The sequence below is a fragment of the Notolepis coatsorum genome (assembly GCF_963971535.1).
Source record: "Notolepis coatsorum genome assembly, chromosome: 1".
Taxonomy (NCBI): Eukaryota; Metazoa; Chordata; class Actinopteri; order Aulopiformes; family Paralepididae; genus Notolepis; species Notolepis coatsorum.
Genome location: NC_140165.1, coordinates 214,514,284 through 214,531,033, shown reverse-complemented (window position 1 = coordinate 214,531,033; position 16,750 = coordinate 214,514,284). Strand labels below are relative to the sequence as shown.

The following is a 16,750-nucleotide window of genomic DNA, read 5'->3' as shown; positions in this document are numbered from 1 at the left end:
GGAGGGGACAGACTCATGCAGTTTCCTCTAGTATCACTCCTCCAAACTACAGGCTACGGGGAGGGTCAAAAAGAATGATTGGAAAATGGATTCGACTTTCACCTTTTCCTTAATCGCATCGACCTGAAAGGGAATTCAGAGAGGCAACTTAAGGAGAAAAATTAAAAAAAATGGAAGTCTCCCAAAAATCGAGAGAAAGAGAAGAGAGCAAGCAAATATATAGAGGAATCATCGCTTTTCAAACAAACAAACAAACAAACACAAATAAATAAAGAAGAAGAAGAAGAAAATCACAAGAGTGAGAGATGTAAATAAGGCCACTTTTGATACAAATGCATCATGTTGAGATCACTCTGGCAGTGTGGAATGTCTAGCATTTGTTTACAAGTTGCTACCACTGTAAATAGATTAGGGCTGCCCCCCTAATTGTCGATTAATCGATCGGTTTAGTCATATAAATTGATATAAAAATACCTTTTTAGTTGATTCTGATGTTGTTTTTTCCCACCTACACTGAATAACTTATTTCATGAGAAATTATTAGCACATCTCTGGCAAGTATGAGATTTAAAGAGGTGCTTTTGCATTATTGCAACGTGGGAAACTCAAGATTTTGACAGATTAATTTGTCAATTAAAAGGTGCTGTAAGTGGTATTTCTTTGTTAAAATATGTTACATAGCTACATTCCAACAGCCATCACTGATATAGTGTGTTTGGTCAGTAACATGGGTCTGCCGATCCCTCCTGCGCTGCAGTAAACGGAAGATACATTTTCTGTTATCCCTTCCCACTTTATCAGAGAGATTGAACCCTAGATATTTGTACTTATTTCAAGAAATCTTGCCAAGCCAAATTTGCTTCCTGCACTGGTTGATTATTTTACTTGTTTTAAGGACACATTTGCTTAAAACTAGTTTTTATTTCAAATCTTTCAGACATTTTTTGTTGGAATGGGATACCAGAAAATGTATCTATATCAGTGATGGATGTCAGAATGTAGAGCTATTATTCTAACATGTAGACCACTTACTTTAACAAGAAAATACCACTTACGGCACCTATAAATCAACTAATCGATTAGTCGACAAAATCCTCGACTATTAGTAGACTAAGAATTACTTTAGTCGAGGCCCTAAAAAAGATCTTCATTTTCAGACTACAAACATTTGAGGCGATTGTAAACATAGCCTCATTATCAACATAACCATCATTGATTAGATGCTAAAATTAACACAAAGCTATAACACAGAAGCAGAGAAAATGTATCCCATTTAAACTGTTCTCCCCTCCCGTCTAACATGTCTGTGCAGCACCAGCAGGACGTGGTGTTTCGTCAGCCAGGTAACACACACGTTGGCATGAGGAGGAACATGGCAGCATGAAATCTCCCTCCAACACATTTGTATGGAAAAGCAGCGACGATGGAAACCCAAAACCAAACGAGGAAAAACACCAAGGATGATAAACACACGTGATTCCATGAGAATGAATGAAATTAAAAAGTATGTCGGAGGGTATTTGCAAACTCAAAAAGAGAATAAAATGATCCCTCTGTGATCGATTAGGTTATCTGGCCCAACGACTACTCTCTCTTTATCCACTTGTATGAGGTCCAAAAATATTAGTGGACATGGGAACAATTCTCTCCCAAATCTAGTCCTACTTTATACATGACGACATCACCAGTGACATCACTCGTTTTGAGTCCTCTTTCATTTCTGGCGTTGAGAGAGCGAGGAGCCCATGTTCACAAACGCTGATTGAACGTTCCTAGGTCGTAGAAAGAGCACACTTGAATCCCTAACTTGGGGTGGCGTTCCCTTTTAACACCATCTCGCGCAGCGGGCGCGTTATCACAGAGCTGCGGACGGCTCCCTCCGAGAGGCCCCCCGCGAGCCGACCCACCTTGGAGAGATACTCCCTCATGACCTGGATGAAGTACGGCATGGAGAAGTCCATGATGTTGTGCCTCCAGGCCGTCTCCAGCACCACGTCGGGCCGCAGCAGGTCGTAGCAGGTGAAGAGGCAGGAGGCGAAGCACTCCTTCTTGTCCTCCTCCAGGAACCAGGCCAGCAGCTCCTCCGCAAGCTCCGTGTCCTTGGACTCGGACGCGTACTGCATGGCGTCCTGCGGGGAGGAACGCGGAGAAACGTATATATATAACGCTCTGTGTCGAAGTCGAACGGGAATGGATCTGGTCTAAATGGGATGTTAGTAATTCAACCCAGCGACAAAACCACACAGATACTACGTAGAATCCTCCAACGTTAAAAAAAACCCAAATACAAATACACAAAGAAAGCCTAAATAATGAGAGATATGCATTTCACAAGATTCATGTTCACAATTAATGCTCAAAATACAATATTTTACAGCAGATGTTTTTTTTTTTTGATCCACTTTTTCTCCCATTTTTCCATATTTTCTCCCATCCCAATTTCGTATCATCCAATTCAACCCTCCCCTGTCACGAACGCTGTTTCTTGCCTCCCACAAGCCGGCTGCAATGTGGACTAAGTCATACATAGCACAAGTCCCCTCCGGTACTTGAGGTAACAGCAGTCGCATCTTTTCACCTGCGCAGCTCGATCTCTCAGTGTCGAGGAGTAACGCGTGGGAGGCTCACGCTGCCCCCGACACTTCGTGATTCTACTGCGCAGGCGCACCAACCGACTTGTAGGAGTCGCTTGTTCACAACGTTCGATCCCCACCCTTCAGTTTTCCCTCCCCGTAATACGGCCAATGTGTATTACTGCGGACGACCAGCCAAACTGAAAAACAATGTGGAGAGCTGGATTCGAACACGCGAATCCTAGCGTCTCCACACTGGTGGCGAGTGCCTTGCCCACTACACCACCTAGCCACCCCATTTTACAGCAGATGTAACACTAGTCTCCAATACTGATCTGAGCAAAGCCAACTATTTGTCTTTATAATAAATACTAGATACATTTGAGTAAAAACCCACGCTGATTCTATGTTTTAGTAAACGGGTACCTTGTAAAGTTTGTCCGTCTTGCAGAGCTCGACGCTCTGTTTCCAGCGGTTGTTGCCCTTGAAGAGATAGGCTGCGATCCTCCTGAACTCGATCAGCTCGTGCTTCTCCAGGCCCTGGGCCAGCGAGATGTTGTCAAAGTTGTCGTAGGCGTCGATGGAGGTACGCAGAGCCTGGAGGACAAGGAGAACACGTCACTCTGGGTTCTAGTTCTGTTAGAGGCCTTTTTGAACACCAGGATGACGTAAACATTCTGAAACATTCCCAAGTTCATTTTCTGTTGCAGCGTCTGCAGACACAATTGACCGTATTCACATGGCGGACATTTTTGCTCTTAAGTCATGCTCAGATTGTGATTCCTTTCTACCCTGTTACAACCCTTGGGAACAGGGTGGAAAGAAATCCCAACCTGAGCATGACATCAGAGCAAAATGGCCACCGTTTGAATATGGTCAATAGCTGCCAGGAAATAGACGGGTCTCTGAAAATGTCTATAGAGCTCATGGAGAAGCATGTGTTATATTGTTTTCTAGTGGATTCATGACGGCACTGCAGGGGAGGGTCTTTTTCCAGCAGTCCCACCCCCCCCCCTTTAAAAAAAAAGAATCAGAATAAAGAGATTTAAAGACTATCTTATGAATTGAATGTTTCATTCAATCTTTCATTTACAATGGCATTGAGAGGAACAATACATAATACAAAACAATATAAAAACAGAAAAGTCAATCAATTAAAATCAATCAAAACAATTACAGACGAGGTGAAATGGTTGGCCATTATAGATCTAAACTGACCAATGGATACAAAAGTATTGAGTTTTAAGGTGCTTTGCAAAACATTCCACGTGTCGGGGGCACAGAAGCTAAAAGCAGATTTTTTCCTAATCCTAAACTCTGATGTCTTATATAAAGTTGTCTCTGATGTCTTAAATATGTCTTACTGCATAGTCTTCCTCTGTGATGAAGAGGTTGTTGAGCGCTTCGTTGACAGACTTGTTGTTGTGATTCTGCACCGACCGGAGGTACGGTTTGACCAACGACAGCTGCTTGACCTGGAGAGATAGGGACGAAGAAGATTACCTTATTTTTTGTTCTATTTTTGTCTCAATTCATGCTTTTATTTGTGCTGTATATACCTCACTTTTAAGGTACTTTTATAGTGCTGTATATACCGTATATATATATATATATATATATATATATTAAGGCTGTCAAAGTTAACGCGGTGTTAACGCGGTATTAACGCGTTATCGCCCGATTCTATTAACGCCATTTTTTTTAACTCACTCAAGATATATATATTTTTTTTATATTTTTTTTACTAGACTTCACTCAGGTGTATTATTGATGCTCTCATTGATACTACGTTTGTTTCTGAAGTGTGTGTGTGTGTGTGAGATATAGAGAGAGAGGGGGGTGAGAGAGATGAGGAAGGGGCAAGAGAGAAAGAGCTGGGAGAGTGTGTGTGTGAGAGAGAGAGGGAGGGTGTGTGTTACTCAGCCCTTGTGTGTGTGAATGTAACAAGTTCCTAACGTTTTCTTTCCCCTATTATTTCATGCACACTTTATTGATTGTTTTAAATTATTATTTTCTTTTAAGTTATTTTGTGCATCACTCTGTTTTGAATTTGATGCAAATTTGCAATGCATGAGGGTCATCCTTTTGTGTTAAATGGCTGCATAAAGCAAGCATTTGTTGACTCTCATGTTGATAAGAGTATTAAAACTTGGAACTTGAAAAAGATCCGTTTAAGGTAGACATTTTTTTTAAAGCGATTAATTTGCGATTAATCGAGAATTAACTATGGACAATCATGCGATTAAATATTTTAATCGATTGACAGCACTAATATATATATATATTCACATCTGTCTGTACATACCTGCATTATAATCCTTTTTACATATCTAGACACTACATCTATATCTGTATATATCCCTTACCTACTCTTACTAGTTACGCTGCTGGCCAGTATGACTTACTACATAGTCTCTTTATACCTGCATCACTGTACATCTTAATACTACAACTCTGTACATACATCTGAATAGTACTATTACTCAGTAGTACTACTAATTTATATATATTATACCCAGTTTAAATCACCTGTACATTGTATATTACTATTGCACCGTTACATTTGCACTCTGGTTGGATGCCAAACATCTTTTTGTTGTACTGTACTTGTGCTGTACAATGACGATAACAATCTAATCTAATTCAGCATAGTCTCAATGAGACCTGTTTAAAGTACGCTTTGCCCAGGAATAATGTAACGTCAGCAGAACACAAAGTGACACAAAACATGCATCATTAAAATGCAGAGAAGGAAAAGAACAAGAGGAATTTCAAGAGGTTAGTCATCATCTACTCATCTCAAACCTGTCCTCTTTTCATCATCTACTCATCTCAAACCTGTCCTCTTTTCATCATCTACTCATCTCAAACCTGTCCTCTTTTCATCATCTACTCATCTCAAACCTGTCCTCTTTTCATCATCTACTCATCTCAAACCTGTCCTCTTTTCATCATCTACTCATCTCAAACCTGTCCTCTTTTCATCATCTACTCATCTCAAACCTGTCCTCTTTTCATCATCTACTCATCTCAAACCTGTCCTCTTTTCATCATCTACTCATCTCAAACCTGTCCTCTTTTCATCATCTACTCATCTCAAACCTGTCCTCTTTTCATCATCTACTCATCTCAAACCTGTCCTCTTTTCATCATCTACTCATCTCAAACCTGTCCTCTTTTCATCATCTACTCATCTCAAACCTGTCCTCTTTTCATCATCTACTCATCTCAAACCTGTCCTCTTTTCATCATCTACTCATCTCAAACCTGTCCTCTTTTCATCATCTACTCATCTCAAACCTGTCCTCTTTTCATCATCTACTCATCTCAAACCTGTCCTCTTTTCATCATCTACTCATCTCAAACCTGTCCTCTTTTCATCATCTACTCATCTCAAACCTGTCCTCTTTTCATCATCTACTCATCTCAAACCTGTCCTCTTTTCATCCCAGGGAAGCAACAGTTGTGATTGGAGGATCAAGAAAAGAGGGCGGGGTTTGAGACAGGTCAATCAGATGACGGGGGAGTGTAACATGTCCCTGGTGTCCCCAGTACCTTGCTAAAGTAGTTGACGGCACGCGTGTGGTCCAGTCTTGGAGAAAGCACGATGAGCAGGTCGTTCAGTAACAATGGCTTGAACTCCAGGTAAAACTGTACGGCCTTGTAGTAAAGCTCCACGTTGGCCACCTGCGAGGACAAGAGACACGCGCTTGGGAGGCTGGACACGAGCAAATCAAAACCAAGAAACACTGGTTCACATCATTATTATGCACCTCTGTAGAGTAAAAAAAAAATTAAAAGAACTGTAGTCCAACATTCAGGTATTTATAAGATGGAAAGGACATTGCTGGTCTGAATTGTAGTTGTGGAGTGTGAAATACGGGACCTCAAAAACATTAAGTCATCATTCAAAGATAATTAATAAATCCACCAGGCAATTTGGCAGGTGGATGAACAATGTATTTCTGCGTGTGTTTATATCATTCATTCAAACCTTTATTTATTCTCGAAAGGACAATTGAGGTCACCCTCATTTTCAATGTCATCGAGAGTTTACAGACATTTCAATGCATACATTTTTACAATATAATAATAAATATTAATAACTATCTATATAGCATTTTTCACACGGTATCAAAAGACCATGTTCTGGTATGAATGCAGCATCCAAATATAGGTGCTAGGGTGCCAACCAGTCTACTGTAAATAAGACGGAAGCCTGCACACAGTGTTCATAGGTTACTCAAGACAACGTCAACAGGCGGATCTTCGTCAGGTCAGTAACAGTTACTGTGCTGGATTCTCCCTTATTTACAAACCTGGTGGGAGAAACGCCGTCCCGTCTCTATCCCCTCGTCAAACTAAGTTACCTTGGTAACAATATCTTTGAACTGGCCCTCCTTCCAGGCGTCGGCAGGGTGGGACATCATTGTGAGGATGGCGTTGTCGTACTCTTCATACTTGTCATAAAGGAACACCAGCTCGCCCCAGAGATGGGCCTGCTCTGCTGCCCTCAGAACCTGCGGCGAAGGAACAACACAAGACAACAGGTTAGGGTGAAGAACTTATACATACAGTGCTTTCTAACAAAATTATTATTATTATCTTTTTTTTTCTTCATTTATTTTTGGGCTTTCTGTATTTTTCACCCATCCCAATTTAGTCGTTATGCCAATTCCCTTCCTGGTCGTTGCGCGCATTGCCCCACTGTCGGCCTGGGGAGGGTGTAGAACTACCACATGCCTCCTTCGATACATGTGGAGTCGCCAGCCGCTTATTTTCACCTGCCAGCGAGGAGTTTCACTAGGGGGAACGTAATGCTGAACAGGCGCCCTGACCGACCAGTAGGAGTCGCAGTTTACAACGACCAGGACACACACCCTACCGGCTTCCCACCTGGTAACACTGCCAATTGTGTTAGTAGGGACGACCAAGCCGGAGGTACCACTGACAGCTGGATTCCATCCCAGAGTCTCTGTGGTGATAGGCGAGTGCTTAGTCCACTGCACTACCCAGCCGCACCTCTAACAAAATTACTTATAATTATTTTTTTTTTAAATACATCACACTGCTGGATGATGTACAAAAATAATGTGGACCTCTCAGCCAATCACAATCGAGTATTCACACAATCTTGTTGTATTCACCTTATACGCCCCACCTACTTCTTTATTTCCTGTACCAAATAAATAATGCATCCATGAGCACAAAACTGTTTAGCTAAGCTCATTATCCTTATAACAACTATATCTGTAGAGAAATAGAACAAGGGGTTTAGAGTTTTTCCTTGAAGGCCAATCTCCCTTTCTAGATACAGTGTCACACGCTCATAGGAAGTTGAAAGACAAAAATAATTGGCAAGCTAGCAGCGTCCTTGTTGCCTAGAAATACAAGTGAATGAGGTATTATAACAACAATGTACATCTGTTCAGGCTATGATCGCCCAGATCAACCTCAAAAAGAATTCAAAGAATGCTGAAATTGTTGTTCACCTGTGCACTCACCAAGACAAATTCCAATCAATGTTTCATTGAAATGGTAATAAACTAGTGAACCTTAAATCTAGTAAATTGTCAATATATCTGGTGTCCCTGGAAAACTATTTAGGGGTTTGCACAGGGATTTCAATTAAATATTATATATTGCTTCCACAACTGTCCTGAGCAAATCCAATTAAAGTATATAAACGCAGCCTTTTCTCATCTACCATTTTGTGACATCCCGGACAGAGTCGTTACCTTCCCCCAGGACGCGGGGTTTAAAGACTTTAAAGCCTGGCGTGTCCTCGCCATACCTTTGGAATGTTGACGCGGGACCAAAAGAGCTCGAGGTGCTCCCTCATCTTCTGGGGTTTGAACTTGGAGTAGAGGATGGCCAGCTCTGTGAACATGCCCATGTGAGCGCGCTCCAGGCCCAGGGCTGCCTCCAGCATGGTGATCAGCTCCTCGAAGTAGCCGCGGTCCTGAGGGACGCAGAGGAAGCACACAGAGACGAGACTCAGATCAGTATTATGGACATTAATTAGTATTTACATGTGTAATATGAAAGTCTCACAACTCTGTATAAGTGGTCCACAATTCTTAACATTATAATCTGTATATAGAAATTATATTTGATTGTGGAATGACACCTTTTTAACATATCTGCAGATACTATATCTGTACATATCTCTTACCTACTCTTACTAGTTACGCTGCTGGCCAGTATGAGTTACTACCGTAGTGTCTTTATACCTGTATCACTGTACATATTAATACCACAACTCTCTACATACATCTGATTAGCACTATACTCAGAAGTACTAATGTATATGTTTTATACCCAGTATAATCACCTGTACATTGTATATTACTATTGCACTTTACTGTTACATTTGCACTGTGGTTGGATGCCAAACCTCTTTTTGTTGTACTGTACTTGTGCTGTACAATGACAATACATTTTAATCTAATCTGATCTAAATTAACTCAAGTATTTCTAATAACTACTGTGTGGTACTTCAACTGGAGTCAGGGCATAGTCCAGTGGTATAGACCTATCTCAAACTCTGCCCTCTTTTCTTGATCCTCCAATCACAACTGCTGCTTTCCTTGGACAGACAAGGTCAATTGTGCGTACCTGATAGTAGTTGATGAGTTCTTCCAGTTCGTCAGCATGGACTACGATGTGCAGGCCACACATCTGGGCCAGACGGAACTCCTTCCCATCCACACAGGCAAAGCACACCTGGGAGAGCACGGAAGTAATGAACATGACATGGTTGGTCCAGATGATCACATAATAATACACTTTCAGTCAAAACATGTGACTTTTATATAAGATGTGTTTTAAACCTTCAAGTAACACAAATAACAACGCAATATAGAATCCTTCAGCGAGGAGCAAAAATAAATCAACATGGATTTCAAGATCCTTTTCTGTGTGCTCTCCATTTATAAAAGGAGCAGATAATAGTGATGCTGTGAGCCGACTGTATGGTGTGTGTGCTATTTATTGTATCCTGCGTGCCCAGTATCTCATGTTATGGTTATTGCACGGTCTTAGAATAGAATATAAATACTTTAATCATCCTGAGGGAAATTTGGCACTACAAATCACTCACAGTAAACATTTAGGTAGACAGAACAAAGTCACGAATAAGAATTGCCTAAGAATAAAGAATAAAATAAGCCTAAGAATAAGATAAAAATAATAAAGTACGGTCCGGGATTCACATTTCCTATGTTATGTATATACATTCTAGTATAAAATGTATACCCAGTTTAACCCTTTCACTACCACACTACAGAAGGTTAAACCTTTCACTACCACACTACAGACTGTAACCGTCTGTAGTGTGGTAGTGAAATGGTTAACCTTCTGTAGTGTGGTAGTGAAAGGGATAACACTTTATCGTGACAGTGAAAGGGTTAACCTTCTGTATTGTCGCAGTGAAAGGGTTAACCATTTGGTAGTGTGGTAGTGAAACGGTTAAATCACATGTACATTGTATATTACTATTGCACTCTGGTTGGATGCCAAACTTATTTTCATTGTGCTGTATGATGACAATACATTGTAATCTAATCTAATCTCAGTGTTCCTCCACTCTGGGAGTGTGGTCTGACCTCCTTCCAAGTGCGCGTGCTGTTGGCCTTGCGCGCTCCGTCCACGGCGGCCTGGTATTCTCCCAGGTGCACCAGGGTGGACGCCAGGCGGCCGAAGTTGGACACGTTGTTGTAGAGCAGCTTAGCCGCATCGTACATTTTGTCGTCATAACAGCGGTCCCCGACCTGAGGGGAGACAACGAGAGGAGAGCGAGAGAGCAGGAGAGAGCAGGAGAGTGGAAGAAGGGTGAACATTGATCACTTTTTAGGGCCCAAGCCAAAAATTTTAAAATAAAAAAAAACAGACATTACAGTACATAAATGTGTGCCGCATTTAACATTACATGAAAAAGCAATTAACTCAATTACTCTCAAAACCAAATGAATTTGAGTAAGACTGTTACCGTAATTCCTCTAATAGTAACCCCGGCTTGTATTTGTTTCAACTGTAGCGGATACCAGGCTTGTATTAGGAGGAGGCATGTATAAGAGAGAGGCCTATATTTCTAATTTTCAAACAGATCATAATGAATAAATCAACATTTTGTGTCAGTTTGAACCCAGTAAAATGTACTGGGTTCATTTATTGAAACCAAGTACTGTATGAAATACGGTATTAAACAGTGCAATTACAGGTGGTCAAAAAAAGTTAAATAAAGTAAAATAGTGCAATCACAATACTGGTATAATAATAATAATAATAACTTCGTTTTATACAATTCTGAGGTAGGCTTACTCTCTTGGTAAACATTAACACCGTATCATTATATGGTATTTACTGCACAGCCAGGCCAGCATATAACAACAATAACAAAATATATTGCCTATGGTAAATCCGTTGAGGGAAATACCGTAATTCCTCTAATATACATGAAACCCGGCTTGTATTAGGAGGCCGGCTTATAATTACTTAGCTCAACAGCGCACCCGGTCATTAATAGAGACCCGGTTTTTAATTGAATACCGGTTACTATTAGAGGAATTACGGTAACTGGTGTCAGAATATCAACAGGTTACTGTTTGTTTGTTTTATTATCTAATAATGAATGGGTCCCCATTAGCTTTTCCATAGCAGCAGCTATTCTTCCTGGGGTCCAATAACTTACAGTGACTGACAACACAAAAATATACATACTCATCACAATATAGACAAAAAAAACACATAAAAAAACAAAACAATAAATAACACAACTAAACAAAACAAACACTGCAATTAGCCAAAGCAAATAAAGAGTCAAAATAAAGTGAAATAGACATTTATTGAATGTGTATGGAGAAGAAATAGAAGACGATACGGGGTGGTGTATGTGTGTGTCTAAGAGCCTACTTGTTGGATGTGGGCATTATTTGGTCCGTTGATGAACTCCTCCAGCTCAGCCAGACGGTTGGTCTTGGCCAAGGCGAAGATCAGCTCCGTCTCAACATACGATTCCCGGGCCTTTTTTCGAGCCATCTGGAGGAACTTCACCAGGTCTTCCCAGTTACCTGAACACAGCAGGACAGAAGAGATTAAAGCTAGAGGGGGCAGTTCCTGTCGACACAGTAGGGCTGTCGGGGCATATTCCATATTCTTTTTTATTTATTTATATATTTTTAGGGCATTTCTGCTTTATTGAGATAGGACAGTGAGACAGGAAAGCAGGGTAGAGAGACAGGGAATGACATGCAACAATTGTTCTGGGCTGGAATCGAACCCAGGACGTTGCGGTTAAATGGTACACGTCCTATCAAGGTGAGCCACCAGGACGCCCCATATTCCATATTCTAAATAATGATAGACATACTCAATTGTGAACATTTATATTAAATTGTGGGGAAATATAAAGCCCCCGGCTGTCTTCCTCTCGACTTCTGGCGTGGGCCTGAATGCGCTGCGTGACGGACAGGACACACGCGACATCACTTTCATATGCAAGCTATGTAAACTACCTTCTGTTTTGTTTTTTTATGTTTGAGAGTTCTAGCGTCAAGAATGTTTCAGTTTTTTGAATAGCACATTATTGTACAGCCAAAACAGCCAAAACGTCCTCACAACTACTGCTCCATTAGAGGCAAACTCCACCTGTTTTCTACCCAGAAGACAACACTATTTTTCTAATTTCAGATTCAATGGAGGTTGGAACACTGACCTTTACACATTACTGCCCCCCAGTGGAAAGAGTGATGGGAATCAGTAACCACATTAAAGAAGAGATCAGAGCCTCTAAGTGGCGATGTACACATGAGAACAGTCAATTTCCCCTACACAGAATGTAGAAGATCATCCGACTCATCATCGCAAGACATTTTGGTGGACAAATGAGGTAATTGTAATCAAATAACATTCATTAATAAATGAGAACCATGGTCAATGAGCCGTGTTGACAACATGGCATCATATTGGTGGGATATGCATGGACACGTCATGAGGACACTATGAATATAACGGATGAAGCTCTTCTTACCACTCTGGGCAGCAGCCTGTCCCACCTCCATGTACGCTGAGGGGTCATCGGCCTTGATATAGGAGTCGATGGCCTCCTTCACCAGGCCCTTCTGCAGCTGAGCCTTGGCCAACTGGCTCCACACCGGGGGCTCGTTGCAGCGCTCGGCAAACTCATAGGCCCGGTCCAGGTTCCCAATGTGCTCAATGAGGACCTGGATAGTGGAAAGGGGAAATCATTTTTTTATTTAATTTTTCTCTCCTTTTTTCCGATTTTCTCCCATCCCAATGTTAGTCGTTATGCCAATTCCCAATCCCCTTCCTGGTCGTTGCGCACTCTACCCCCTACCGTGGGTCCGGGAGGGCGGAGACTATCACATGCTTCCTCCGACACATGTGTACCCAGCCCACCGCTTCTTTTCACCTGGCAGCGCAGACTCTCACTGGGAGAGTGTAACGTGTGGAAGGTCACACTACCTCTCCTAGATCCTGTGCAGGCGCCCCGACCGAACTGTAGGAGTCGCTGTTTACAACGACCAGGACCCACCCTCGCCGGCTTTCCCCCCCGCTGACACTGCCAATTGTGTTAGTATGGACGGTCGGCCAACCCGGAAGCACCACAGCTGGATTCGATCCCACTGTCTCTGTGGTGGTAGACAGACGCTTAGTCCGCTGCGCTATCCGGCCGCCCCTGGGGGGGGGAAATCATTTCTTATTAAAACGCAACGACAGACAAGGAATTTAGAGGGCTGAATCTACCATTGGCACAGACTACTTTCATTGGTCTTCGAGCTAGCAAGCCACACTCTCGTTATCCAGTTAGTAAGTTGCATTATACAACGGCATGCACATTTCTCGATTCTGATTGGCTGAAACAGTCAAGTTAGACGTGGTTATTTCTCATAACCCACGCTCGTGATCCCAAAACCCGCCCACAACCGAATTACAATCACTCCGCCAGTTCGACTTTTTAGGAAAAACCAAGATGGTGGACAATAATCTTTACGAATGGATGTGTTGAAAGCGTCATAACGACTAATTAAAAACGATTCTGTCACGTCGAATGTGTTAGTTTCTTACACAATGTTGGATTATGTAATTGGTGGATCATGAGTCATTGTGGAACAAAATAAATATCGTGCAAAGTCTGTTGTTAGATGCCATTCGTCAAAAGGACACTCATTTCACTTAATAAAATGTCCAATCAATCAATCAATCAATCCAATAACAACCGCTCACTTCACTGTTAGACGGCATGCTTTGAAGCAACCTATTCAAAATATAAATCGAGGGATATTATGTCTGTCACTGGCCATAGATGTGAGTCTTCCCTGCAATCCTATTGGACCCCAAATTTTGAAGACAGGTGAAATTATAGCCATGTTCTCGCAGGCTCATCTGCGCAAAAGCGCATTGCAGAAGGTGCAGAAGGTTCTGAGAATTCTGTTCCAGCTAAGAGGCAAAATAACGACCCAGATACTCTTTTCACAAACTGCACTATACCCGGAAATGTTACCATCAATGTAAATAAACCATAATCACCCTACAAAAACAGTACTGTATTTGTAAATCTGGTATGTCATAAATGTAAATCTAGATGTAGCAGTACTGTCTATCTGTATGTCATGTATGTCATATATGTTATGATGAATTGAAAATGGGGGACCCTGATGTAAATAAGACGAAAGTCTTTCTCTGGTCTGCATCCCCTTAACAATTGTGTGTATTGAGCTGTACTGTATTGTACCCATTCTGCAATCTGGTAATACAACTTTCAATCAATCATTCCAATAACAACCGCTAACTTCATAATTCATCTGTATCGCAACTGAATCACGGATTTCGTCGAGGCAGGTAGCATTATGTCGGGAAAAATTAAATGAAATAAACAAATGTGAATAAAAGAAGTTAAAACGAAGTTTAGCCTATTAAATTGTTTAAAAAGCCTATAGCCAATGACGTATTTAAGCGACTGGCGAGGACTGCAAGGAGGGGGAATTGAATTGCAACCGTGTACAAGCAAAACTTTGACTGTAAACGGCGTCTAACCTGACTGCATAAACGCAACGTCCATTATGCTTCAATTAATGTGTTTATTGTATAGCAATAAGGTTGGATGAATTCGGCAATTGTATAAAGATGTAAGCACTGTCTATCTGTAATAAAAATTTCAATCAATCCCATCACACACGCTCACTTTAGATGGAATGCCTTGAAACAGCGCTGCTCACGGAGGCAACGTCTCTTTTTTTTTTTTGGAACAACTTTTTCTGCGGATGGTTGTCAATAAATCTTCAATTAATGTGTTTATTGTATAGCAATAAGGTTGGATGAATGCGCCAGTTGTATAAAAGCCATTACACCACGCACAGTCGTGGGTTATGAGAATTAGACCATGCCTAGGGCAGGGCTGTACGCTAAGCTTTTTCACTAGGGGCACAGTTGCCCCTAAATGAGAAATTTAGGGGCACAGAATATTTTTTAGGGGCACATTTTTAAATAACAATTTTACAATTATAGTGCAAAAAAATATGTTCCTCCTGCCTCATTACTGTGGTCCTTTTATTTTTATTTTTTTGTTTTCAGGTTTGTATATTTTATAATGAACCAACTGAGAAAGTGTGTAAATCACTAATAGAACAAAAACAACAAACTGTGTGTGTGTGTGTGTGCGCGCTTGTAGTGCTCCTTGAATGAGATCATCACAACACACACACCATTGCATTAATCAGGAGTACAAGAAACTATGCATACCTTTGTTTCACAATGAAAAGTGCTTTATAAATAAAATGTATTATTATTATTGTAAATAACAACATGAAAGGTTTATTATTTTTATGGGTAATTACCCGCTTCATATTTGTGATGTTACTGGTTTCAGGGTGTGCCTAAAGTGATCAATGTGTTGGAGATCTATGCCAATTAATGTTTATGTATATCCGGGACTTTATTTTTTTATAAGAATTAAGAGGCCTACTACGGTATTTGTATACGTGACCTTTATTTTGAAAACCGTGTTGCGACGCAACCTTGTTTACATTTGTGCTTTTGACAGTGAAATGTTCAGTTCAACTTAGCTCGAAGGAAAGACTCTAATCAAAAAGGTTTAATTGACCCGCATGAGGCTTTTACGGTGGGACTTTGATTGTTTATAGAAGAGGAATGTAATACTATGCAAAACGAGAAATAAACAGTGATTTTACCAGCAGTAAGTTGCAAGCCACTTTCATATACGGGGAACCATGACAATTATTAGTATTATCTTATTTGCATATTGTCTCATTATTAGATAGATAGGTTGATTCTTTTATTGATCCCCGGAGGGAAATTTAAGTAGACAGTATTTAAGTATTGAAAAACGTCCTAATAGTGGGCTACTCACCTAATGTATGGCTGAACGTTAGAAGTGTGTCCCCGTCAATCATCACTGCCAGATCAGACTTAATTTCACCGGCTATGGTCTCTATCATCTCTCCACATCGGACGTGGTTGTCATAAGATGGACTGATATCCGCTCCTTTCTTCTTGCAGAGCAAAATTTGCGGCTTAAACTTATTGAAAGGAAGTTCTTCTTTGGCGATGCACTAGCCCACATTCAGTTTCGATTGGATTGTTCACTAGGAATTATGGGATTTGGTGTTGGATGTATGGACTCTACGCAGACAGGGACATGGTATTCAATCGCACGATAGACTACAACTACCAAGTAGAATAGCGTGGCCCAGATTCACTTCACAGTACACGCAAATCTTTTTTTCTCGCACGGGGGGCTACGCAGTAAATTCATTCATCGCCGACAGATTTTTTCATAGCACCGCAACATTATGTCGCACTGTACAGCCCTGGTTGTAGGCTAATGTTTTGCAATTTTTTTTATCCAATTTGTATGGATTAATTTAGGAGTGAAATGCGAATGAAGGGTTGAAATCACTACTCGCAAGGTTGCCCCCAAATATTATTTACCACTCGCACGGGCCAAATTAAGGGGCAATTTGCGATAACCTCGTCGCAGTGTACAGCCTTGTAGGGGGGTCTAACGACCACCCCTAGGCATTGTCTAATTCTCATAACCCACTCCTGCGCGTGATGTAATGCTTAATTTTGTGCTTAGCACTGCCCTAGATGATTGGTTTGAGAAATACAAAACAACAATTTTTTACCCTAATTGT

At 41.1% G+C, this 16,750-nt stretch overlaps 1 protein-coding gene across 3 annotated transcripts in view; it reads right to left on the bottom strand.

Moving 5' to 3' along the window:
• Positions 1–16,750, bottom strand: part of LOC311235461 (clathrin heavy chain 1) — a 62,389-nt gene that overhangs the window by 4,130 nt on the left and 41,509 nt on the right. For 2 of the 3 annotated variants that reach the window (XM_084322924.1, XM_084322923.1), the window contains exons 21-30: positions 12,604–12,796; positions 11,487–11,644; positions 10,181–10,345; positions 9,192–9,299; positions 8,368–8,535; positions 6,944–7,093; positions 6,129–6,260; positions 3,938–4,048; positions 3,000–3,170; positions 1,908–2,129 (exon numbers count right to left, since the gene is read on the bottom strand). In XM_084322924.1, the coding sequence (XP_084179050.1) occupies positions 1,908–2,129; positions 3,000–3,170; positions 3,938–4,048; positions 6,129–6,260; positions 6,944–7,093; positions 8,368–8,535; positions 9,192–9,299; positions 10,181–10,345; positions 11,487–11,644; positions 12,604–12,796 (1,578 nt within the window). Of the gene's footprint in view, positions 1–102; positions 124–1,907; positions 2,130–2,999; positions 3,171–3,937; positions 4,049–6,128; positions 6,261–6,943; positions 7,094–8,367; positions 8,536–9,191; positions 9,300–10,180; positions 10,346–11,486; positions 11,645–12,603; positions 12,797–16,750 lie in introns of all 3 variants that reach the window. The other variant, XM_084322922.1, reaches the window with a different exon arrangement.